The 27433-nt window shown below is 41.0% G+C and overlaps 1 protein-coding gene across 2 annotated transcripts in view; it reads left to right on the forward strand.

Moving 5' to 3' along the window:
• The window catches only part of PATJ (PATJ, crumbs cell polarity complex component), a 136609-nt gene that overhangs the window by 24652 nt on the left and 84524 nt on the right, over positions 1-27433 (forward strand). For both annotated transcript variants that reach the window (XM_026040711.1, XM_026040712.1), the window contains exons 12-18: positions 3835-3911; positions 6299-6355; positions 8069-8203; positions 11335-11499; positions 13160-13288; positions 26188-26397; positions 27294-27404. In XM_026040711.1, the coding sequence (XP_025896496.1) occupies positions 3835-3911; positions 6299-6355; positions 8069-8203; positions 11335-11499; positions 13160-13288; positions 26188-26397; positions 27294-27404 (884 nt within the window). The remainder of the gene's footprint in view (positions 1-3834; positions 3912-6298; positions 6356-8068; positions 8204-11334; positions 11500-13159; positions 13289-26187; positions 26398-27293; positions 27405-27433) is intronic.

Genomic DNA, 27433 nt, shown 5'->3' on the forward strand with positions numbered 1-27433 from the left:
GGAAGTTGTTACCCACCACCTAGTGCTCTGCAAATAAGTCATATCAGTGTCAGGGTCAGCTAAGTCTGAGGAGTAAAGTCACTTCATCTGTCTTGACGCTAATGATCTCTGCTGGCTTCCAGGGGTGCTGCCTAGAGAGGCCTTTGTGATCACTGTTTTGCAAAGAGTCAACCTGGACCTAACTTTGTTTATGAGCCCTTTCCACAGCAGATCCAGCCTGTCTTGGTATCGATCCACTGCCTCTCCATCTACCCTCCAAAACCCCCGGCTCAAGAAGAGCTGTTAGGYTGTGGCCACGTCACAAGTATGAGAGACTCCCCCTTAGTTTCCGCGTTGGGCCACTCTCATACTGTTCCTTGGAGCTCTGCACATGGATCTGGGTCTGGCATGGATTTTATTGCCTGCAATTACCAGCTCCTAGTCAGACCCATCCTGCTTTCCTGCAGAGGCTCTGTGGAAATGCCCATGCTGCATTTCCCAGTGCATCCCAGTGCAGCAAGTGTATAATGTTATCCAGGCTTCCCCTCCTCTGATGCAATGTTTTGTGTGGACGGTATATCTTGGGATACCCAAATTTAAACACTGCAGATGCTCTTGGTTTACGTTTGACTACTTCCCTTGATATTATTTAGTATTGCTGTTTTTTACTGGACCTTTACAGAATCATGAAATGTGCATGACTTTTAAAGAGAGTAAAGCAACAGTGACGTTTAGTGCACTGGTAAACAGATATCACTGCTTGATGAAACTACTGCTTTGTAGTGAAAGAAAGAGTTGAAGCTACAAGGTTCTGCAAAAGGCTTTTACTATTGTAAAATATGTGTGTGCACCTCTGCACGAGGTGCAAGATGAAATATGTATTTGCAAATTTTGTTAATAATGAAATATGGTATGTATGATTTTGTCTTGGAATAGAATTTAATGGCTAAGTTTAAATTCCAAAGATAGGTGCTTGTTTTGGACATGGTGATGGGCACTTAATTATGTTGTTAAAGTAAATACTGCTAATTTGAAGTTCTGACTAAACTCTGGAAATGCTTTTGAAAGCTTAATGTAAAAGGTATGTTTTATAAAATATGTATTGCTTCCCTTTAGGCCTGGTTATGTGAAATTCTTATTCAAATTGTGTTTCCTGGAAAGGTATTAAATAGTAATTCTGCCCAGGCAAAACCGTACTTAAACATTCTATTACAAAGGCAACGTGGTTCAGGATGCAATGTATATGAGGCCTTAAACTTTCTGCTAGCAGGCTAGAGGCAATTAAGTTAACAGCTGCATCTGCAAGACTGCAGAGTGGGCAAAAAAGCTTGTTTTCACCTTATGGCAGTATGCAAAACCCAAAGATATGGCAGTGCTAGCCAGGAACTTTTAGAAGGTTGGAGAATAACTTAAGGTTGGAGAATAACATCCAGCTGTAGAGATGATAAAGGGAGTGTATTAATGATGTGTAGTAGAGCACAGTACATCCTMATACAGAGAGTTTGTGCAATCAGGAGAGGATTGCAAGGGGAAAAAAGATTCTTATTTTGAAGATGCCAGCAATTTTGACCAGGAAAGACTGTATTTACAATCAAATACACGACATTTGTGATTTTTTTTTCTTGGTAGCTACTAAGAAAGCTGCATAGAATAGAAGTGCAGGCAGAGAGGCAGAGCTCTAAATGTACTGCAGATTGCTGCCAGTGAAAGCTGATCCTGGGACATTTCCCTTTCTGAGGCCTCACACATTGCAGAAAATGTAGTATGTATTTTAGGCCATGAGAAATCARTCCAGATGAAACACTAAAAAGAAGTAAATTCCTATTTGCCATGTAGAAAAATCTGTCTGAAAAGTATTAAAAGAAAGGAACAATGAAGTGAATTGGGTGCTACCCCTGGAATTAAGTATCTAATCATCTAATTCAACTCACTTTCTCCAATATTTTCACAGTTTTGAGGAAGTTGCAAGCAACGGCCTCAAGGTCTGTTTGCTATAAAGAAAGAGAGAACCTTTGAATGGAGATGTGCATCAGCACCTGGTCTGAATAAGCATAGATTTTGGTAGTGCTTTTTGGAAGCGACAAGGAAAACTGTATTCAGGCAATTGAAAACAACTTAGAGTTACTGAACTTTGAGCTTGATCCTAAGATTTATTCCTTTCTGTGAGCCTTAACATCCATATGTGACTGCACAGGGGACTACAGGGGCTTAGGTCCTGTGAGTTCAGGCTATAACTTTGTAATAGCAGAATAAGAAACTGTGAAGTATTTGTGTCCCTGCATATTTCTGCAAATGGGGAGAATAGAAAGATGCCCTCGTTTTGTTTTTGCCACAGTTGAGAAATAAATATAGTGAACAGCGTGTGCTTGATAAGGCTCGTGAAGAATGTTTCTCAGAAATGTGAATTAAACCTATATGGAGGAAAAAATCATAAGATGAAGCTTATAAATTTTAGGAGAATTCGAGTAAGGTTATTTTTGTTCTGAGAGAGAGGTTTTTTTGATATCAAAAGGAGTTACCTGTGCTGCAGGACTCCTTCAATATTTATAACTCTGTGAGCCTATAGATAAAAAGAAACCCCAGGTAGTTCCAGTTGAACTCAGTGCAGTTCAATAGCATTTGACTCCTCAGCTTAATAGATGATATTTGGAAAAGATGCCATGGTTGATTATGTTGTTGTATAACGTGATTTAAGCCTTTATTTTGAAGGAGCTGAAAACTTCAACGTTACGAAATGATGTAATAAGGAGTCTTTTGCAAAGCTCGTAAATGGGTTTTATCTTGCAGCCTGCAGAAGAGCTGAAAGCYGGGGAAGTTGGGCATCCTGGTTGCGTTGCCTTTTGCTAGCAGGAAGGTCTGGGCTTCTCTTGGTATCTTAAAACCCTCCCCAGAGATATTTTGCTTGCTAGTTTGTGTGCAGCTTGGGAGATTGTAATTTACATTCTGAATTTTAGTGTGACGCATCAGCAATACCAAGTGGTCTGTGCCTTGTCTAGACATCTGACAAACTATTACAGTCATTCAGGGGAAAAGCAGTTTTCAGTAATTCCGTCTCCGGTTGCTGCTGCTGTAGCTGCTCGATGGAATTTGCTTTAGAGTTTGATTCTTACCAGTTAAACATTTCTTCAGCATGGAACTTTATATGTGTGCTGAGCTTCTGGATGAGGTCAAATGCAGGGCAGCCAGTCATTTTATGCTGTCTAGCTCTGTCAAATTGTCTTACATGAGTGTAATACTGCCTTGGTTGCATAAGTAAGAATGCTGAAAAGATATAAATGTCAAGATAGCCAAGTTCCCACGGAAGACTGGTTTAGAACTGGAGCTTATATTAAAGCTCATGTTACTTACTGGCCTAATTAAACTAGACAAGGCTTTGTACCTGCCAAATGTATAACTGAAGTCTGTGGCTGCATTTGTGCTGATGCAGCCCCCTGATAACAGTGGTATCTTGTCAGGTGTTTGCTCCTTAAGGGGGCTCATTCTGGGGGGAGATGATGCTTCCCTGGCGGGGCAGGCAACAAATGCAGCAACAAATTCTGAAGCTGCTTGAAATTTGTTCTGCAGGCTGAAAGAGTGATTTATTTACAGAACACGCGGTACCAAATTCACATCTTGTCAGTGCAAGCATCACCTCTTCTGCTGCTTAGTCGAATAAATTGCACTATAGCAGTAGCTGACACGGGGCATTGTTTTCCTGAAAGTCATTTTGTGATTTGCACTGTTTGATAGACTCAACTTAATGCGATTTCCTTTWTGTGACTGTTGTAATCTTTTATTTACACTGAATTCTTATTGAACTCTTTAGAAGTAGATGGGTTTCTGAATGTACAATATGCTTTTTCCTTTCATACTTAGGAGGAGTCCCATTCTCTGCAGCATGTGAGCAGAAATCCAAGTGGGAAAGCCTACTGGGACCTGATTATGAAGTTATGGTATGTTATCCTTCATTAAAGTACACTGATGTGGGTTATTTCTTTAAATTACAGATCTGTGAGCTTAGCATTACAAGCTGTTTAGTATTTGGAACAAATCAATAACATCACATTTTGTTTCCCTTAACTTCAAGGCGGAAATGCAGGATTCAAAAAAAGTATTATTCTGTTTGTGTAGAAGTTATTGTTTAGACAGGACCGGTGAATTAGGAAAATCAACCTTCCCTTTATTTATCATAGCATCCACTTAAAATAGTTGGCATTTTTATGATTTTGTTTATAATTTTTTTATTGGGCACTGATGGGGGGGAAAAGCTCAGGATATTACTCCTATGTTTCACAAAGAATATTACAATTTTATTCAAAGAGTGAAAGAATGATTTTCAAATGTATTGGAAGAGAAGGAGGTAATTCAAGGGAGCATAACTTTGTGGTGCTGGTGCCTATAAGCTGCTTGTTCATCTCTTACGAATGATTATCAGGCAAMAGATTTATTTACCTTTTGCAGATATGAATCGTCATAAGGAGYTGACTGAAATTTTAATTCACCACTGCTTAGCAATGCTATGTTAGCCACTGAGCATAGATAAAAGACTCCAGCTGACATTCTTTCCAAAGTCTTAACAAAATCTTACTGCCACCAGGAACGTATCTTGTTTGTCTTTGCAGTGCTTGTCCACATGATTTAGAGACACTTATTTTTACTACTTAGACTAGCTATCATTCCATTCTCTTGCTGGAAGATTTAAAGTGTCTTTAAGAACTGTCTTGAGAAACTGGCTCCTCTTCTTTCCATTAGCACTCCTTTAAGATCTGAAGTTCATATAAGATTATGTACATGATTCAATAAATCTGCTTTGCTACCCACTTTAGTTGCCTGGTATTCCCATTCTTACATTTCCAGAGTCTGATATTACTTCCCTTAGCATTATCACACTTCCCAGAGAGGATGAAAACCTGCTTAGTTTGTGGAACTGTGCATTTTTAATTCTTCAGCTGCAGCCAGTAAAATGGCACAAGTGAAAATATTAATAATTAGTCCTTTTAAATAAGAAAAACTGCTATGGCAGCCACTTTAAAAGCAGTCTTCAGTTCTTCCAGTTTCTCTTTTTTTGTATGTACCTGTAGACCTGCCTGGCCATGGCCAGTGGTAGCAGTTTGATTTCAGCCTGGTAGCTCAGTCTGACACTACCTTCATTTCCTGTGTTTGGCTCCGCTGAAACTGGCAGAGCACCCAAAGGAGACAAATTTGATATTTTCTGTGAGTACTTCTCTTAGAGGAAATAACTACTGAAGAAAGGATTTAACATCACTTATGGCTCCTGTTTTTCTGGTTCTTTGTGGTACCAGCTTTAAGGAACATAACTAAGATCCTGTTCTGAGAGAGGAAACCTTAGAACAGTGACTGTGTAGGATTATTTGCTGCACGGTACCTAATTGTGAACGGACATCTGAGGAGTCAGGTTCTTTTAGTTACCATTGAGTGCGTATGAAATGGATTCTGTCTGTTGGGAGAAGTACCTTAAGTACTGGCAAGTTAGACTCTGGATACTGTAATAAAAGTTCGGCTGGAAGAAAAAGCTGGCATTTTGTGTTGTTTTGTAGATACTTTCTTTAAGCTTGAAATATCCAAAGGAGCCTGAAGGAGTTATCTAATTTTACAAGACTATATTTTTTTGCATGTAGCAGGTCTAGCAGTCATTCCAAACATGCTCAGTTTCAGTATCCCAGGCCCCTACCCTAGGCCACATGGCCATAGATTTAATCTTGCTACATTTGGAAGTCGAGTAAATAACCTTTCTAAGGTTACAGATTGTCCTGTTAAAGGACAGTGCAAGAAAATTGGTGATAAAGGTTATAGTCATTATATTCAAAAAAAGTGACCAGAAATCCCTTCAGCACATCTTGAAAAGAAAGAAAACTTACATATGTTATTGTGCATTCAAATTTAAACTCCTTAAGTCATGCATTTCAAGCCATGTTGGAAACAGATTGCAGAAGATAATGGTTAGTCTAGATATTAGATAGTTGTAGTACCTGAAGTAAGAATTTGAACTGTAGTACTTTACTGATTGGCGAACTGGTTTGGGTATTTGTGTCAAACATAATTGCATTTTGTGTTTGTACAAGACTTGACCCTTCATGTTAAAACTGGTGCTTGGGCTTCAGCAAAAGAGTAACTTTGCAGTTTGCTAGTTGTGTGTAATTGCAACATTCCTCAATGTGTCAGAAAGATTTTTTTCTAACATTTGTTTAAGATTATTTTCCATCAATATAACTGCTTAAATGCAGTTTGTTTTATTCATCTCTTTTTGGCCAGACTTCATCATTCTAGTAAAGTCTTTGTTGTGCTACTATATAAAAATGTTATGCTGTATGATTTTTAGGTTGTGAATGTGGATATGCCCATTACAGATGATTCAGAGCTCCAGAAGTACTCCAAGGTATGGCTTGTGAAAGGAATGACTTGTGTGAAGTACCTAGAGGTAACTTTGTGGACAGTAGCAAGCTGGGTGGAGTGGCCAACACTGCAGAAGGCTGTGCTCCCATTCAGAGGGACCTGGACAGGCTGGAGAGTTGTGCAGAGAGGAACCTCATGAGGTTCAACAAGGACAAGTGCTGGGTCTTGCACCCGGGGAGGAATAACCCCAGGCACCAGGATAGATTAGGGGTCAACCTACTGGAAAGCAGCTCCACGAAGAGGGACCTGGGAGTTCTGGTTGACAAATTAACCATGAGCCAGCAGTGCCTTTGTGGCCAAGAAGGCCAATGGGCTCCTGGCTGCATCAGGAGGTTGCCAGCAGGTCAAGGGAGGGGATCCTGCCTCTCTGCTCAGCTCTGGGGAAGCCGTCCCTGGAGTATTGGTGGCAGTTCTGGGCTCCCCAGGACAAGAGGGATGTGGAGTCTCTAGACGAGGGTCCATCAAAAAGCAACAAAGAGGATTAAGGGATGGGAGCATCTGAGATAAAACTGAGCAAGTTGGGCCTGTTTAGCCTAGAGAAGACTGAGAGGTGATCTGATCAATATGTGCAAGTACTTGAGGGGAGAATATAGGGAGGAAGGGACCAAGCTCTTCTCAGTGGTGGCCGGTGACAGGACAAGGGGCAATGGGTGCCAGTTGAAACCCAGGCAGTTCCATCTGCACCTGGAAAACTAATCTCTGCACCTTAGTTGAAGCTTATGGAAAGGTATAAAGGGGATACACACATGTAACATGTAAGCCTCAGATTCTTGAGGACTTCATGACATTATAATTCAGTTACAGAATGAGGCCACTAAAGAGTGGAGCAGAGTTGCTAAATTTGAGAAATTCTTCTAGAGTGGCACTAGAAGCTGGTCAGCAGTACTGCTGGGGCATCCCGTGTGGTCACATTGGCCAGAGCTGAAATTACTTTTGATCTTCTAAGTCTTTCAACTTGCTAATCAACTTGCTAATGCACATCTTGCTTTCAAGATGTGCATTAGTATCCTGCAATACTCTTTTTTGGAGGTGACTCAGATTAAAATACCTATGGGGATATCTCAGTGAAGAAAGGCAATAAAGTCCTCATTGGGCATCATTGAGATGGGATGCCGAGGATCAGTGGTTGACTCTGGACAGAAAGACTGTCAGTCACAAAAAGCCAGAAAATTGCCAGACTGAAAGAGCAGATACAGTTGATTGCCTGCTTCCTCTGTCCCCATATTGCTGTCATTCTCCTGTCTTCTCTGGATAATGTCTCAGTCTCATCCCGTTTTTCCTAATATTAACAGAAATACGTTGTTGGCTGGAGGTTTTCTACAGGGAAAAAAAAGTCTTTCAGCTTTGTTGAAAACACCTTTTGGGTAGGATAGACTTTAGAGGGTGCTCCTCTTCCCTGTTTTTTTCCAATACAATAGTGTTATTTAGGAGCATGGTGCAAAATGCCTTTTCCCCAAAGGAGAGAATGTTTCTAATATGCAATCTGTTTGTGTGGAGAAATCCTGGAGACTTGTCCTGTAATACATTTGATGGCAATGTAAAGACTTAATCATTTCACTATATGTTTAGTTTGACTGGTGAGCTATTGAATTCCTAATGAAGTGTGTGTGTTTTATATACGTCCTTATATTATATATGTGTGTGTGTGTATATATTATATATAAAAAGCTTCCTTGCTATGCTTATCTTTTGGCAGCTATTACCAATCCACACCTTGAGATTAGGAGTTGAGCTTGACACTTTCAATGGACATCATTACATATCATCCATTGCTTCAGATGGYCCAGCTGCAGCACTTGGCCTTCTGCGACTGGAGGATGAACTGCTGGAGGTAGAAGCTCCCAAAATGAGAACTGTGTTTCTTGTTTGCATCCCCTTAAAAAAATGCTGTGTTGAATTTTAGCTTGGCTGCAATAGTGATGTTAGAGTTGTTGGTGGAAGTGGTTGAGGCAGTCCTTTGAAATTTAGAGTTCTCTCCTACCACTCTTTCATTCCTCCTTTATGAACAAAATGGTGGGTTCTTGCGACCTCAACTGACTTTCATGTTGGTTTGTGAAATATTGAACATGAACATCAAGAGTCAGGAGGGCAGAGATGATATTTGCGTTAAAAGTATTTGTGCCTGTGGTCCTTCGGTGTTCAGAGCAATTTAGCATTAGCTTTGGCGCTTTATGCGGTGGGTAATCTTCCTTAATATTTGTCACTGCTGAAAAATTTACAACAGTCTCTGAATAATGGTTCCTGTTAAGCATTACAACTTGCTTGTTGAGCATTGAAAGACAATTTGTGTGTATGAGCTAGTACATCAGTTTGTTTAAATATGTATAAAGAGGTATCGTGGCAGCTTTGAAGTAATCAGGATCGGACCAGACCTGATTGCTCAGGAAGGATATGCATTTAATAATGTTAAAATAATATCTAAGTTGTGTGCATATACATATATACACACACATATAAATATAAAACTCCAAGAAAAAAAAGTCACTTTCTGTTGAACTCCTACTCTTGGTGGAATATTTTAAATATGAATCTTTTTCTACTGTATGCAAAGAACTYATTTAACTGACATCATTGGAAACAGAATCAGGCCTTCTGAAAGATTAATTTATCTTAGCGTTACGGCTCTCTTGCTTTTACTTGTTGTTTACCCTTTAGCATCAAAAATTCATACTCCTATCACTAAGACCTAAAACATTTTCTTCAGTTATTGCTTAATGGAGGAAATCTTGATTCCTAAAGGAAGGGATTAATGGAATGCTGAAAGTGTTGTTTAAATTCTTTGGCTACTAAACAAAAGCTTATATACGAAAAGCAATAAAGCAGTGCTACAGAGTAGTGTAGGAAAACTTAATTGTGTRTTTTTAAGTTTCACTCATTATTTTGCAAGTTCACAGATTTGTCCAAAGCTAGTAAGCATAAACTTTTTTCTACTTTGTAGCTCAAAAAAGAGCAACAAAATAAAAATGTGCTCTGGGCTAAAGCTGTATATGCCAGGTTTGAGCCCAGAGTGTGTTTTTGCAGCCAAGTTATAAATCCCCTTAAGTAGGGGTTTGCAGTGGAAAAAGTGACAGCTCCATTCCTAAAAGAGGCGGCTCTACCTGGTCCCGATGCAGTTGGGATTAAAATGTGATCACTAATGACTTTTGTTCATTTGTTTTAATATACAGTGAGCCTGATTATTGATTAGTTTTGGTAATGTGCTTGCATTATGACAGAAGGTGTGGCATTTTCACTCTTTCTAATTTTAGTTGTTATTACTACGACTTCTTAAAATTGCTTCCTTGTGTCCTTGTCGGTTTTGTTATAAAACTGCTAATGGAGCAACTAACGAGCGTGGGGCGGTAGCTGAGGGGGCGTTTGGCACCCTGGCCGTCGGAGGCTGGGAGAGGAGGAGAGCGGGAGTCCCCGGCGCCTGGGAGGGCCCCGGCGTTCGGYTCCATCCATCACCGCCCGCCTGCAAAGCTGGTAACTTTCCACAGTGCTGCCACTCTCGATGCATTAAAAAATCCTTACGCGTAGATACTTCTCCTTAAATAATTAACTAATGGATTAGCCTGATAGCTCAGCAGTTGCTGTAATTCTTGCAGGGGGAAAAAAACCCCTAGCAGTTCACTGAGCCGCTTGGAAGGTGATAGCGCTGAGTGTTTCTCCTCAGGTGGGCTGTAGAATGACAGAGACTGGAGGATATATTTATGCTATAGGGAGCACAAAGAAAAGACCAAAAAAAGGTGGTCTGAAAGGAGATATTTGATGTGAAGTGAGATTGTTGAGCAGTCTGAGCAGCATAGGGAGGTGAAGTGCATAGGTAAGGCTGCCTTTAGTAGTTCTGCACACAGAAGTAGCCGCTATATTTTCTAGGATGAAATGTACATCAGCATTTTAGTTTGGACTCAGAAGTTTTGAAGATGATCTCYAGTTATTCCCATTTACTGTGCTCTGGTTCATGTTGGGGAGCAGTTGGAGAGTCTGAGTTAGATCCTAAACCAGTGGTTGCCCCCCAGCCCCCGTGGACRCGAGTGGCATAGGAATTGAGTCCTCTGCACCAACTGGGTTAAATCTCTGCTCTTTTGGGGCCATGCTACTCATCAACACTGGTGACGTTCACACCTATGGCACCTACAGAAATTCTGCTTTCTGTGTATTGAAAGATACTGTTATGGTGCAAGCAGGTGTAATCTCAAGATATTGCAAATCATAATAAATAAATCATTGTAGTTCTAATTTTCCTTAAGTGCAAGTCCAATATCCCRTTTTTAAAATAACGTTACTATTGTTTATTTTAAAAAGGTCTGTAGTTTATAAAATCCATTAACAATTGCTTTTCAGTCTTCTCTTGTCACTCAGTAGTTAAAGCTTGTGGGATTGTAAGCCTTCTCTTGTCAGGGTTTTCTGATGAATTGCTTACTGTAATTGGTTTGGTTTTTATTATATAAACATTCTTGCTTGTTTTCTGTAGAATCTTTTTTGGTTTCAACCATTTTGTTATATTTTAAACCTCTGACAGAGTTATGCTAAGTTTTATTTCATGTTTTTGATTAGGACTTAAAATCTGTATTTTCTTAAGCAATTTGGTATTTTTTTCATGGAAACACTTAAGCCTAATGCTAAAAATCCAAGGCAAARAGGCGTATGAGTGAAATAATGCTAGGAAAGATTTTGACTAGGAAAAGTAATAAGCTGAAAACAAAGGCACACTGAAGAGAATAGAAACATGACGGAGTCACAAACCCTTGCAGGGGAAGGTCAAGTCCTGTGCTAATGCATGCTCACTCCTGCCTCAATATGTTAATGACACCATGCAAGCTTTGCTGAAACCCCTGGGTAGAACTAGACTTTCCCATACTGTGTGGGACAGACAGGTGTTTCTCATATGGACCAAGTAAGCAAAAGGGATGATTGGCAAATCTAGCTGATACCCTTTTAAATATCTTAGTCTGCTTGGGTGTTTTCTCCTCTGTGTAGGTAAATGGAGTTGAGCTGCGTGGGAAATCGCGGCGCGAGGCGGTCACTTTCCTAAAGGAAGTGCCACCTCCCTTCACCCTCGTTTGCTGCCGGCGCCTTTTTGATGACGGCAACGAGTCTCTTGTTGATGAGCCAAGTRCAAGGGTTTTGCCTCCCGAACAAAAGGTAGGTTCTTCATCAAGTCCCTTGGCAAGAATGACGGCAACCTTTTGAGAAAAACAAATATTTCCAATGTAGTGAAGATATTATTCTGTTTTCCTTTTGTTGTTTGATCAGACCACTTTTCAGTGRTCTGAAAACAACTCTTCCTAAAATACGTTTATGGAGTTTTGTGAGGTGGTTCTATATTCAGTTGTCAGATAAAGCTGCCTTTGTCGTTTGCTGTGGGCTCCTAAGGGACTGCTGGTGTTTTCAGTGAAAGGTACTTCATGTTTGCAACAGTGCAACTTTTGCTGCAGTTTTTACAGGTTAGAAACTTCATTAGAAACTTCTCGGTGCTATAAATACAAGGTAGGTAAATCACTGAGCTAGCATGCTGACTATGTACATCCTATTCATCATTCTTATACTTAATAGGTGAGTGAGAGCTTTGAATTATGCTAAATCACATCTTTGCCACCATTAGCTGATTGCTTCCATGTTCTGAATGAAGTTTTTCTGCAGAACTGGAAAAATATGAAACTTTATGTTCCTTTCTATTGTGGAAACTGTAAAGTTCCCAGCTAAATCTTGTCACGTGTGATGGTTGTTCCTGTTTATAAAACATGTTTATGCCTTGGTTTCTTTTCTGATTCAGCAACCTCTAAAGTGAGTTCTAGGAGGACAGTTGGAGAAGAAATACTATGTTTTGTGGAAGAGTAGAGTTATGTTTGTTTTTGTAAAAAGCTTTCTATTGCAATAGAGCTTGTTCTGCATTTCTTGGTATTGTCTTTAACTGAACATTTTCCATGTGCATCCTTGTGTGTGGCAGATACTTGGCATAAGGTGATCCTGGTTGAACAGATGAAGGTCTCCTCCTCATTAGAGCTATCTCATGATATTTCTGCTTGCTTTTGACAAGAGCAACAAGAAAAAGCATGTGGGGGGAAAAAACATTCTTTTGCCCCATAAAGTGGCCTGCACAGGAGGCAGATTTGTCCAAAGAACTAGAGTTTAATTGGTATGAAGTKAATAGTACAAGATTTTATAGCTTTTATTGTCACATCTTTCATTCGCGTTTTACAAAGACTAAAGCTAAAATGAAAGATACCTTTTTTGGAAGATGTGTTTATGAAGCTGGTCTCACCTAGGGGATTTGGGTAACTATACCTTTTAACACAATTTTTATGCTAAAGCATAAATGTAAGAAAATGCTTTTTCACACTGGATGTTAATGGTATAGCTACAATACAGACTCTTCTACATATCTAAGTCCACAAGTATCGGATGATATCTCTAATGTTGGGGCTTTGAATTAGCTGTGACTGGTTAAATCTTTTATGCTAAGAAATGTATTTTTCCTTTATGCATCTAATGGGACAGCTGAAATTCATCACCAAGTAACAGGTTAGTAATACTGTGACACTTTAYTGCTATATGCATATTTGTATGCCAGGTTTGGCCCTGACACTCGGAATAGGTAGGTATAGTCCCCAAAGAATATCCAAGCAGCAGGCCAGAAAAGGTACCACTGTCTACAAATGGACTCACAATGTTCAAACAAGTTGTAATTCCATATAAGGTCATATTTTGGCGCATGTAGAAACTRTTGGCAATCAAAATATTCAATGAATAATGCTTGTAAAGAACTGAAAGCACTGTATTTGACCTAGAACTTTTTTTTCAGGTGAAGCCTGAGGAAGGCATTAATCCTGAGGAGGAGGAAGGGGAATTAGCCTTATGGTCTCCTGATGTGAAGGTTATTGAACTGGAGAAAGACAAAAATGGTTTGGGATTCAGCATTTTAGATTATCAGGTATACTTTTGTATATCACTAAATATGAAAAAATCCCTCTGTTCCTTTATTCTGCGTTGTCCTTCAAGGTATATCGTTAATTTGTTGACTACTGGGTAATCAGCTAGGCTTTTGGGCCTGGTAACTCTGTAGGGAAAAGTAATTTATTTTGAATCCAGCTCTATAATATATGGCATAGAGCTGTTCTATCTATGTATTATATTATATATACACACGTATATAATGTATAGTATAGAGCTTATTTTAACCTAGTCTCATTATTGAATGTGATAGTGGGGAAAAAGTGAAAAATTCTAACTCTTAATTCTGAGTTGAAAGCTAAATGACAGAGGGATGGTTTCTGTTTCACTTTAAGTTGGAATAACTTTTCAACAACGAGAGCAGCAAGAGTATTTTCTTAGAYTTTGTGGTATAGTTTGCTATTTATAAAAATTTAGTAAGCCTTCTCTGCCCCAAATCACCTTTCATTTATGAATACAATATGGACCCATGCAGTCTGTGAACTGTGGTCCCATTCATGTCATGGAAAGACTGTCTTCAGCAGGGTTTGGATCAAGCCTTAAAATCAAAACTATTTTCCAGAATAGAAGTTGCAGAAATAGAGTTTTAATGTGACTTCACATGTGGAACGTCAGGGCAGCCTGGTGAACTRGTATTGCACACTTGGTTTCTGTACATACAAATTTGCTTTAAAAAGTTGTTTTCCTTTCATAGCGTAAGAATAGAGACTAAAGAGTCTAAGTAATGATTCCTTCCATCATACTTGTCTTAAAACTATTAAACTGATATTTAAGATATTGCATATTCTATCCATATTAAAAAAATATTAAAAGGAGTTGACTTTCAGAAGTCATTCATAGYTTAAGACAATCTCTGAGAAGAAAGCCTCTATTTTTTAATGTGAAATCATTTGGGCATAAGTTATAGCCTTAACCAGTTAAGCTCCTTGGAAATCAAGGAAGAAAACTCCTGTCAGTGTAGTGGGGGGGGGGGAATTCTACTGAAAATAACAAATCTTTTTGCAAAATATTGGCCCCAATTAAGTGTATATGGAAAACCTCAAGTCAGAATTAAATGTTCTTAATGCTTCTAGTCAATGCATTTTTTTAAAAAAAAACCTCTAGCAATCATTTATAAGGAAATAAAATAGCAGGATTAGTCTTCATRATAATATACACAGCACATCTGAGTGCTGCCTAATAAAATGTATTCAATTGTTATGYGTAAATGTCAAGTGATATAAAATTCAATTATATTTTTGATACAATAAGACATGAATAGGGAATGGATTCAAATAAAAAATACTTGGAGTATTATGCAAAACCATTAATTCTATATTTTACCAGTGTGATTTAAGATTACTGAAAATAGATCCTGTTAGTCATTTTTGCTGACACATGTTGTGTTGCAGTGCCAGCTTTACTGTGGAGTTGCTAGGAGTCTTTGCAGAGCAGTAATACTCAGATTTGCTTTTAAGTTCTCGTATAATCAGAATTAATGAAGGCTTTAATAACAGGCTTTTTATTTACTTAGTAGCAGATGCAAATACATGAGCAATGTTGTGATACTTTCAGCTAAATTTAAATAGATTCTAATCAATTCTAAATGAGTGGTAAACCACTTAAACTCAGATCTTTATAATTTCAAGAAATTTATGTATAAAGTATGCTCTTTGTTTGGGATTTGCCTCTTAGATCCCTTACACTTTTATCATGTGCAGATTAGTTTTTGTAAAGAGATATCTGTAGCTGTGTGTAAATAACTCCATCCCATTCTTGAGGGCACAGCAAAGATAATGGATAACTGTTTCCACTTAATTGGGATGGGAAATGCAGAATTAATTAACTAATTAATGCAGAATTGGGGTGAGATTGTGTAGAATTCTTAAAGCAGGCYTTACCAAAAGGCACAAAATTCTAGTGAATTTGTAGTTTAAAGGACCTGCACACATAACTGTTTTCTACTTTTCTTTTGCACTTTTATCCTGTTTTTTTAGAAAAAAAATGAATTTTTTTAGCCATTTATCTTTATTTTGTAGTGGGGAAAAATTATAAGGGCAAAAAATACACTGCTTGAACCTTATAGGCACTATTCATAAAAGAGGAACATTCATGTGGTTACTCGAAATAAAGAAGGATATTTGCCCGGCATGGCTTCACACGTGCAAACACGGTGCCTTGGTGAGGGACCTGTCTCCGGAGCCTCCCTTTGGAGTTGATGGCAGAGCCAGCGGGAGCAGAAGACTTGGAAAGAGGTGATGGGAGCAGGGGAGAAGCCCCGGGGCTCCGAGTGCCCTTGCGAGAGCCTCTCTCTTCCTGTGCTGCYTGTTGCAGAAGCTCAGGGGGCTTCAGCACTGAGTAGCCAACTTGGGGTGATGTGACTATTCCTCCAGGCTTTTAAGATCCGAATCTGTTTGGAGCTTTTGATTGAAATGGAACTTCGGAAATTCTGCTGGAAATATTTAAAGTAACACTGCAGGAGGGATAACTGATGCACTGTTACAACATCTTATCTCCGGCCTCCATCAAGGTGTGATAACACCTCAGAAATGTTACTGCAGTACCAGGGTACACCAGCCCGTCTCGGTCCCTTCTTGTGCTATCTGCAGTGCTTGAGGACCCCTGAAATCCGGCTCCCGGAGCCGTGGGGCAGTCGGGGCTGTCATGGCACTGATCAAAGCCAGATGCTCTGCAACAGGGAAGGAATGTTAAGCAATTAGGGAACAGGCTGTGGACAGGGTGCCCTGCAACCTTCTCCCCCCTGCTTTCCATTAATGTGTGCTGTTTGTGTGGAAAGCATGAGGCTTTTTACTTTTCTCTGTTAGTCTTAATGATGGAATTAGACATGATGCTGAACGTTCTCGTTATAAGAACACATAGAGCATCAATCATCTTGTTTTCTCCAAAACTGTGTTTGGGTCCAACCTCAATTGTCTGAAATGTTGCCGTGCTCTGAAAAACAGTGTTAGTAAAAACTTGTGGTGATGTCAAGTAGGAACTGGAGTACTTAGAAAACTGAATGCTGAGGTCGAGAAATTATTACTCTGCCTTATTAATTTTTAATGGTCTGTCTTTCTAATAATGTTTCATCTCTCACATAAATGATAGGCATATCCCAGATGACTTGCAGGATATTCCCAGAAATGTACAAACATAATTCCAATGTCTATATATTTTAATGAACTAATTACAAATTAATTATCCCAATTACGTGTAATCAATAGTATTTCTACTTTGTCCTGTGTCATCTTTTTTTTTCTGTCTTTACAGGTTTAAACGCTCAGAGCAGAGCTGCCTTCTTAATAAGGTCCTTGAAGGACCTTGTTAAATTTGTGCGGTGATTACAGGAATAGAGGGGGGCTGAGCATTTTTGCTGTAAAAGAGCTGTATTCCTACAGGATAATGCTCAGCTTCAGATGATTGTTATGTATACAATGGGGTTTTTTTTCCTTTTTATGCCTTTTTCTTTTTTTCCCATCTAATTGTGCTTCAGGAATGGTGAAGTTGCTGGGTGCCGTGCATGAAGCGGGTGCGCGGCCGCGGTGCTGCGGGAGCCCGTCCCCACTCCGGCCATTAAAAAGGTGTGCTGTTCGCTCGGGCAGCCAACTCCTGCACCCTGCAACGGGCACCCCTGCCCTTAATTTCCTTGTAATTTCACTTGGAGGAGTTGCTCTCTTTTTCACCTCTTAACTAACTTTTATGTAGTGTTGCTGGCGCATTTAGCGGCAAGCGGGTTTTGATGGTGAATGAGGGACCCGCTCTGCTGTTTGCAAAGCACTCGGGGATCGTCGGTGATGCAAGGGACCGTGTTAGGTGTGTGTGTTTGTTCCCTGCCAGTAGATGTGAAAATATCTCRCTTATTAGGGACTTTGTCTAGCCTCGAGCTAAACCTCCTAGCCAGCAAGGAAAGAGGCAAGATATTGTTAGTGAGACCAGTATTTCTTTTATTTTCACTAGAAAGAAAGCAAAACAGAAGAGGGCATGGTGTGTCAGTAGGTTAAAAGAGAGGAGAAATGTTGTATAAAAACAACAGTGCTCCCTGGGGGTTAGAGTGAGAGGCGGGGGGAAAAGCACACGAGATGGAGACGTTTAGAGAGCGAAATGATCAGAATGGTATAAAAGCTACTTTCAGCAGTCCTGAAACAGCGTTTAGCCAAGACCTGATGCGTGCAGCTGAACAGACCCTGTCAGCAACGTTTTACAGAAATATTGGAAAAACCACAGGTAGCTGAATTGCAGATTTCTTGAGGCAGTATTGACCAGAAGGTAACTTGAATGGTCTGATGAGCTTTTATCAAATTAAACAAAAAGCTGAATGGACTTTATGTGGAACTTAATTTACAGTGCTTTGAAGTCAGAGTATTTTAAAGCATCTGTTTTAAAGTGCTTGCAACCAGAGGGGCTGGGTAGGGTTCGGGTTCCCCATAGCCCCGGGGTAGTGTGGCCTTGAGGGCTGGCATGGCCGTGGGACGGGGCACCTGCACCCGACCATCCCTCACCAGCATGGGGTGAGTATCTGCCTGTCCATGCAGGTGGGAAAAGTTCTTCCACGTGGGACTCATGCATGGCACAGCATGAAAGGTGCCTGCGTCCCCGGGCCGCTGCCCACCGTGCCCTTCACACAGTCCAGCGATGGGGACGGCACAGCTGCCGTATCCCTGAGCTTGTCTTTGTTATCACCGGCCCATTTGGTCTTGGTACTGAACCAAGCTGTTTGCTGCTTCACGTTTGGCAGGTTGTGTTTTGTCCTTCTCCCAGGGAGTGTGGGTAGTACTTTTATTTTGTCATAACCTAGTTACTGCGTAGCCATTTGCAACAGGAAGCGAAAACCATTCATATGTCTCCAAATATCTTTCCTTTTTTTTCTCTTTGTGCCCCAAACAAACAAGCTCCAGATGTAGATTTCCAAAAAGCTGACTTATTGTTTATAAAAGGTGATATCCAAGGAGCTATTTTTTTTTTCTGGGGTTTGTTCGTTAGTGAGATGTGGGCTGGAATGCTTTGACGTGTTGCTGGCTAAACATTTGCCCTCTTGTGATAATTTCAGCTTTGTCTGTCTTGCAGTAAGTTTATTTTGAACAAAGCAGCATATTCATGTCCTTGTTGAGCACATTTCTACCTGATCATGTGATGGAAACCTGTGGCTTACTGGCAAAAGCTGCACAGCTGTATTAAAGCAGTTTTACAATGACTATCAGCTTGGGACTAGGAAAACTGATAAAGGCAGCTTTTCTCCCATCTCTACAACCCATCCACATTCATTAACATCAAAGTTGTGTAAGCCTCAGTACCAACTGTGTTGGTACTCATCTCAGAGGATTTKCTGCTTCCCCTCTATGGGAAAGTTCTGCATCCTTTATATCATATTAAGCTGCTTCATTTGTAAAATAGTTCTTGATAGTGTGTCAGGAATTGAATTCACTGTAGCTTTTTGAAAAATTTTCTCCAAGTTCAGCTTAAATACTACTTTTCAGGACTGAAGAGCTGGTGAATGTGATTGAGCACATTCCTGGTAAAGTTTCTAGGGTGTTCATGACTTCCAAAACATCAGTACAGCAGTACCAGCAACCGCTTTAATAAGAAATCAAAGAGACTGCGTATCCCAGCATGAGATACAGAGAAGATATGCAGGGCCAGTAAGGAAGCTAAAGAACTTGCATCCAGGAAGTCACAGCAGGGCTCGAGTTGGCTGCCCTGGAGCTGGGCTTTTGAGGATCATCGGCCTGAGTTTTTGGGTGAGAAGGTAGGAAGCATCTCCTGCCCAGAGGGGGCTGTCATAGCCTGTAGGTGGCTCTTCTCCAGACCCCATCTTTTGTGAGCTGTTACAGCCATTGTTATGGTCAATACCCCAGCTTGCAGAGAAATTGGAGCATTGCTTAAAACATCTGTTTTGCTTTGGTTTGTTGCATATCCTTGAAATAAATACTAAGCAGTATTATTATTAACCTTTAGAAATGTTTTCCCTATTCCCCCAAAATCTACCAATCTGGTTGCTCTTTTTCATTTCCTGCTAGAAAGAATAGCTTTTAATAAAAACAAAAAACCTCAAACCAAAGAAATTCATTATTATTCTGCAGATGTCTTCTGCCTGCAAAAGGAGGCGAGAATTTAAAGGGCCAAAACTGCAGCTAGTTTTTCTACTAGACACTTCGAAAACCTGAAAAAGGGTGAGATTATGTACATGAGAGGTGGAATACTCAATTATGGAGTGCTGCTGATGGAAATACTGTACCAGTTTTTCAGTGAACTTGTGGAGATAGCAGAACAATGAGTGTTTGAAAGCTCAGCCTCGGCAGCTCTGAATCTGTTGCACCACTTCCATGCTGATGCAATTTGAGGTGCRTGTTGGTGCTGGTGGATGAGCATGAAGAATTCTGGAAACTCTTGGAAGATGTTTCCTGCTTTCTTAATGCTGCTCCCTGAATTCAAATGCTGTTGTACTTGGAGCTTTTCAGTTTTGCTCTCACTGCCTTTCACTGCTGCCTTGCAATATTCTGGACCCCTTTTGCTTATGGATCTCCTCCGTTCTCCATAGCATTGCAAGTCACCTTTATCCCAAGTCACTCTTCACAAATCTGTGTTGCAAAAATGGTCTACCCTGTCTCCATGCTTTTGTTTAGGAATAYTTGCTGTAGAAAATTGTCCATAATTCATCTTTGTGGTTTATGATGCCAGCTCTCTGTAGAGAGAAGTCTAAGTTGTCTGAAAACACGTGTGCACTTCCATACACTGTTAAGAGTGTTGAGGTCAGCGAAGCAAACTGGTAGAAATGCCCGCTTGGCTTACGTGGCAGTTTTCTTAGATGAGGGATTATTTGACTTTGAAAGTGGACCAAACTCAAAATGTGCATTAAGGSCACTGGCTGTAAGTGTTATAGGTGATACCATTCATATTTTTTCCCTTGACTCATTGATATGTTTTTCCATTGTTCCCAAACTTCTCTATTCCTTCTTTTATCTCTCCACACAGTGAATTTCCTCAATTTTCCTGTATTTTGTGTTCAATCTCTGTGGGTTTTCCCTGTAGCCAACATCCTGTATGTTTCTGTGGAGTGGGMATGTGTGAAGGGAAGATGTTAGGAGAACCCAATTAATGTCGCTTTTGTGGCTTTAGCCTTACTGGTGGCTGAAACCATAGATGCTCAGAGAMCACATGGTGATGTGCACCGAAGTCCACTGTACAGCACAGCTTTTGAAACTACCATTTCTTTTTTTCTTTCTTTTTTCCCCTTTTCATTTCTTTGCCTTAGGTCATCCCTTCAGTCCCACGTATCTGCTGCCCATGCCGCTTCCTGAGGAGATGAAGGCTTGTGGAGCAGTGCTTGCCAGCTGTGCCTGGCCTACACTGCCTTGAGCAATTCATGACTGCCTTGTTCATTCTTGCTGTGAAGACCCATTTCATTTCAGGTCCCAGATGATGAAAGCCCAGTGTGGGAAACCGTTATCCCACCCACTCCTATTTCCCTATTATTTGTCTTTGCACCTTTGGGTGTGGCTGCTGTGGATGTTTCATCTGTTTTCTTTCTGTCTCTGTGATTCCCTTTGCGGACGTTTCCAGCACCAGAAGTTTTGATTAACGCTGGCAGCACTAGAGCTTCTGAAATACATTGCTTCGTTCCTTCCCTGCAGATCAATAAATACTTGCACTTTATTTCCTGTGCTTTGCTTTACATCACAAAGTTCAGCCTTCTTCCTTGAATACTCTTCTGTATTAAGGTTTGTATTGCTTTAGCATGTCAGATTGCAGCTTAWTTCTTTGGTGCATCTGGATGCTGTTTGGGTTGTCTTCTCCACTGGCCATTCCTAACCCGACCCCCTTCAACAGGTTGGAGTGGGTCAACAGAAGCTGTGGACCTTGACTCGGTGCTAAAAAGATGCCCCCTTAGGGAGGGAATTGGCCCGCAGGGTTGTTCTTCCTTCCACCCTGTTCCAGTGGGGAGGTTCCTGGGCCTTTCAGAAGGATGTAGGCAACTTTTTTTGGCTCTTGCATCCAGCTGGCGCTGCTGGTCTGTACATGGAGGGTGGCTTCTTGAGAGGAGTGAGCAGGCCTTAAAATGAGGACGTGAGAGAGTATTTTGAGTGATTTTTTCCCCTCAACTGTGTGCATGTAGGTAGATGACTTAAAGCATAGCTCTGCACGGCACCTAGCAGTAAGATGAAAAGAAATGTTAGTGTTTGTCTTCGTTCCTTTTGTTCAGGTTGTGTGTTCCTCGTTACCAGTGTTCTGTTRAAGCAGCGGTAGGAGTCTTGCCGTCTGGTATCTTATTCGATTGCAAACTGAAGAGTTTTAAATATGTATATGTATGTTAGACCTGGACGTGGTCCCATGCAAAATGTAATGAAGCTGGGTTACTCTGACCTCTGCGCTCCAACATGTGTTTGTTTTGGCTCTCTCGCAAAAACCTGCAGCATACAAATTGGCACTTGTAAAATTGTTCAGATAAATCAAAACTGGTACAGAAAAAAAGTTTCAAACTGTTTCTTTTGGGCTTCTTTGCCTTGCTATTTTTGCAGTGTGTTTTCAGAGGAGTGTTTTTGTGGCAGCAGGCAGTTTGTAGCTTGAAGAGAGCTAAAATATTCTAGGAAGTTGGGCTCGCTGAATTTAGATCTTAAGCGCTGCCAAAACTAATATAGCCTGAAACGAAGTGAGAGTGACTTTGTGCAGTGAATGTCAGTCACCCGCCGCTTCGTCTTGCGTTTTCGTGCGGGCCTTTAGGACAGGAAAACAAAAGCAGCGCCCCGAAAACGCGGTAGCTGCTCCCATGGACATGAGGGAGCCGCCTGTGGTGTGTGTGAGGGCTGGACCCTGGGCAAACTGGGGCTGACTGGGAAGAGGCGCCGGCGGCCGGAGCTGCTCCTGGCCTGCAGTGCCCTCTGATGGCTCCGGCGGAAATCTCTGGGGCGATAACCCGGTGAAGGCGGCAGCGCTTAGGAGTCTAATTTCCCGGGATGTGTGACACGGATAGTTTCGAGTTTTGTATCCTAGGGAAGCCCAGTAGCCACACGTGGATGCGCGATGCGCGTGGGAAGCCCTGGCTGAAGCGGCGGCGAGCAGCAGAGCAGCCCAGCTCGCCGGCCCCTCACACTGCCGCAGAGCTCAGCCTCGCTAGGGCCTGCGCACGGCTCAGGATCCCGGCGGCCTAGAGGCTGCAACTGCACTGGCCCCTGCCTGACTCTGCGGCGCTAAACGAATCCAGAACAAACGAGGCTCTGAAAATATGGGGAAGAATTTGACACCTGGGCTCCAGGAAACATTTGTGCATTTTGATGAGGAGCGGTAGGGGGGAGGGGAAAGCTCACAGTTCAGTGCAGTTAAATATATGGTGTGCTAAGTGTGAATAAATTGTGACTATTTTAAACAAGTTCATATACTCTGTGGCTGGCTCGAGCACAAAGGGAAAGACGACAGCTACAACGTACGAGTTCCTTAAAGGGTTACTGGGAGGCCACGTACCGGGCTGCTGGGAGTGCGTTGCAATGGTCAACTTTGATCACTTATATAAGTGGCGATTTTTGGATATGTAATCCTTTTTCTTTTCTTTTTTTTTAAAGGGCTTGTCTTGGCACTTAAGAGCAAGAAGGTTTTGCCTTCTTGTAGCTTTACATTTTGGTGCTGTTACTTTAGGAACTTCCTTGCTCCTGCAGGATTCCTTGGTGCTGTACGTGAAAATTAAGTTCTCTGTGAACAGACCAAGCCCTGTTCGTGCCCATTTTAAGATGCCCGTCTCGAGTGGAGGTGCCCCTGCACTGTCCCCACACCTGTGCATGTTCCCTCTCYGCTGCGATCCACTATCCTGCAGAGGATCCAAATTCCTTAAACTCAGGTGGAGTCCCTTTTATAATCCATTGGGATACCTGTACAGCAACATGTTAATTCTGTGTTTTTGGTCTTTTTTTTCCTCCCAGTCTGTAAATTCCACTCAGGAAAAGGAGCCTTTTACATCAAAGCAGCAGCTGAAACCCGGTCCTGCTGCTAGGGACTAAAAATCACTGTTATCCTGCAGTTTATCCCGAGCCGAGAYGATTGAGCCCGGAGGCTCAAGGTGGATGTGCGATCCCCACCAGTGCATGTCCTAACCTCACATGGAGCCAGGTGCTCAGTTCARGTAGACATGGCCCCTGAAGCGCCCYGGGACACCCCTTCTGGACACTTTTAGAGAGTCACTGCCTGTTTACCAGCCTGCTGCCAGCACTGGCTCCTCTTAAAAACAATGCCAAAGCACCTGGTCTAGTCCTATTTACAAGATGTAACTATATGAATTCAGTGCTTGATGTCTTATTTTAGCTGATCTCGTTCTTCTGGGCTCATTTAGTTCAGAGGAAAGTCCTAAGACAAGCTCCCCCCGCCCCAAAAAAAAAACCAAAGCAAAAAAACATTAATTTTAATAAGAAAGCAAGGTGCAGTGCGCAGCTGTGAAAGCTTCTGCTAATTTGCAGAGAATATCTATTAATGATTACAGCTTAAGACTTCATAGATCTGTATTTTCCAAAGTGATTTTTATTGCATTCCTGGTGACAATCGCACTGTGATTCCACTGCTTGTGAGGAAGGCTGAGCTTTTCTGCAGCGCTGCTCCACTTGCTGGACTGAACCGTGTCGCTGGGTCGGGTACGTTGCTCTTCTCTTCCTGTACAATAGCTCCCTCTGCTTGAAAACAGCAGTGTAATTAGAGCCTGTAAAAGGAGRCCCCTGTCTGGCATTTGCCTGATCAACAGTTTTTAATATGGYCCTTTTTTTTAAGAAGTTTTCTTTTACAACTCCTCAAAAGGCAATTCCAACATGTTGCTTATGCTTGTGCATGTGAGATGTTGAGGCTTTACTGTATAGGAGCCCTGCATATTTGCAGTATCTCTGTCCTGTCCATTTTAGCATGAAGATTAGAGCAGGTTGGAACATTTTCGSTAAGACTTGATTGAACTGTCATCTGATTTCAGTGAAAACAGGMAAGGTGTTTATTAGAAATACTGTGGCTGGGGCACACAGGAGAAGCTGATGGTGAGATTCTACTTTAGTGTCCTATGTAAGGGATTCTGATGTGAGATTTAAAAAAATAAAAAATTTGGATCAGATAGAACAAGAATTTGGGTTTGGTTCTGCCATGTTCTCAGTCACTGCGTTTTACTTGTGAATTATTGGCTGCTCATCTGCAGCAGGAAGTACGAGTGCTGTGGGTGCTGAGTTGTGGGTTTTTTTCTTTTAGACAGTATAACTAAGCCAGCAAAAATCATAGTATTAATGCTGCAGTGTCAGCAAAGGTGCAGTTTTGCTGAGAGACAGTTTGCCCATTTAGGGACCCACCATAAACCTTGTTTGCAGGGCAAGATGAAGCCGTGTCAGGAGCACTTGCTGGCTGAGCTGAGCCTAGCAAAGCCTTCCTAACAGATACYGCCTTACTTCCTTGAAGTGCAAAAGTTTGTGTTTATTTTGCACCAAAACAGAACCAAAAAATCTAAAAATCCCTAAAGTCTGTGTCAAATAGAGTATTTGTTCTGTGGGCAGCTGTCATGGGGAGGCTTGGGCAYGTGGCTCCGTCGGGACGGGCAGGCAAAGCCACCACTGTTTGTACACAAAGGGCAGYAGAGACTGTTTACAGCTCCACCGTTCAGCTCTTCAAAGCTAAATCAGCAGAATAAGAGAGAATTGTTACTAATATATGATATTGGCCTTCATTTTCAGCATTTTTCTTCCTACTGACCTCTAATTTAATCTTCACTGATTTGGGGCACTCACAGATGCTTCATTCAGTGCCTCATATGTTTGCACATACTTGGAAGTTCATTTGGAAAGCAATGTATAGTTGCATAAAAACAAAGAGTTAAAAAGCTTTCCTGTTTTCAAGTCAACACTGAGGTGCTGAATTCATGGTGGTCTTGGAGTTGAGTTTTGCCCTTTTTTGATCCCTCCCATGGCCTGAATGAGATGCAAGTCCTGAGGGAAAAATAATATATTATTATGCAGTTGAAAACAGTGCATACCAGGAGCACTTACAAACTTTATGAGCCCTTAGTAAGGGAGAGAAAGGGTAGTTTTAATCCTAGAAAAATAACCCGACCATATATTTTTGTGTATCTTTCAGCCACTATATAATAAATTTTGATCATTTTATTGCATTGAGGATGGATTTTTAAATGTAATGGTCGAATATTTGATAACAATGATACATGATACAGTGCAAAGGTAAATGTTAGGAAAAAATCTAAGCGGGGTGAATATCTTCATATCAGTTTACAGTCTCTCCAGTGTGTAAAGTATATTTTGKTTTTTTTCTTTTTGTCTTTGTCACATTTGTTTTCATCATTGCTGACTCTTTTCTCTCTCTCCTCTGTATTCTCCACTGGGGGCAGCTCCATGGCGTGGAGAGCATGTCTTTTAAAATCTGCGTAATTTATAAAATAGAGGAATACTGCAATATCTTAGTAAAGGTCTACTTCTATTTCATTAAAACTGCTTTTAGAGGTATTACTGTTTAACACAAATTTTGCYGATATGAAGCTCTTGCGTTACATGCACCATGATTATTTCATGTAGTACTATATGGGTAGTACCAGGGTAGTCGGAGGATTCTGGAAGAATCAGAAGCCACCGTACGTTTTTCTGTCTATAGACTGACCTGGCCGTTCTCCTGTACGTAAGAAGAGGCTAGAGGAGGGAATCAGGCAGCATTGGAAGCTAAATTTGCTGATCATCTAGTCAAGCAAGAGAGTATCGTCCTAAGCCTTCTTTTTTTAAAAACTGTAAGGCTTAACTGTATTAGACTGTCTTTTTGAATGTCTTGGCAAGGTTCAATTTGGTAGCATAAAACAAAGAATGTTTGATTGCTTTGTATATATTCCAAATAAACAATAAACAAACCACCTTTTTGTTGGTGGGGCTGTTTTTTTTCTTTTCCTTCTTTTCCTAGGATCCCTTGGATCCCATGAGAACAGCCATTGTGATCAGCTCTTTGGTGGCAGGTGGAGTAGCTGAGCGTGGAGGGGAACTTCTACCAGGTGACCGCTTGGTTTTTGTAAATGACAAGTCTTTGGACAGAGCCACTTTAGCAGAGGCAGTGGAAGTGTTGAAATCTGTACCACCAGGTACAGTTTCTCTTGGAATCTGCAAACCTTTGGTGGTAAGGGCTGATTTTWTTTTTTTTTTCCATCTTATTCTGTGATGAACTTTGACAGTATTGCTGTATTTTCTGGGAAATTCAGGGCAGAAGTACGCATGCATGTGGAAAGCAGAGAAGTTGCAATACACACTCTTTATAACCACACAAAACTCTGGACAGCTGAAAATGTCAGGATGGGCAGCTGTATGTCCTGGTCTGACTGTAAAACCAGAGTTCTCAAATTCTTCCTGAAAGAACAAGCAAGTGGATTAGAGGATGTGTCTGGGCAAAGCTGGATGGGCACTGGCCAGACACACGGTTGCATTGTGGTTCCAGCAGTTTGGCGAATCATTTAAATATGTGCCAAAGCCATTTCTCTCCAAGACGATGTAAAGCAATTGCTRAAGTTCCACTGACATCAAAGAAACTTAATCTGTCTGAGGTCAAGACTGTAAATTCAAGTGCAATTTCCTTTTTCTGGACGCAGGACTTTGGAGCAGACAGTAGTTTACCTGGGAACACTGCTGCATTGTTCATCAAGGGCACCCAGGCAAAATTAATTAAAGTAAAGCACCATCTAATAGAAAGTGCTTGTAATTCAAACTGATAAAGGAGTGATGAAATAGGAATGCTATTAGGGAAGGTTGTTAAATACATTCTCTTCTCTTTTTAAAGAAAGAATAGTTTTAATGTTCATATCCTTGTATATGTCTTCCTGTCCTATATTTCTTTATTTTTACTAGGTATGTGCTAGTGTTTTAAAAGAATAAAAACTATTTTCTTTACCTCCTCTATTTCTGGGACCTTTCATTTAATTTTTCTCCTCTTTTATAACTGCTGCTTCTCTCTAGTTATTTTGACAATGTGGGATGTTTTTGGTGTGTTTCCTGACTTACCTTTCTTATTGCCTTTCTTAGGGAGAAAGCAAAGATGACACATGCAACATGGATCCCAGCAATATTAAAACCACCACTAGATCTCCAGAACCATCAGTAGATAATTTCTCAATAATACTTGAAGCACCACAGGTATTTGATTACTTTTTTTGGTTCAGCTT

This window comes from Nothoprocta perdicaria, unplaced genomic scaffold, assembly GCF_003342845.1.
Source record: "Nothoprocta perdicaria isolate Ctin4 unplaced genomic scaffold, notPer1 scaffold_262, whole genome shotgun sequence".
NCBI classification, from domain to species: Eukaryota; Metazoa; Chordata; class Aves; order Tinamiformes; family Tinamidae; genus Nothoprocta; species Nothoprocta perdicaria.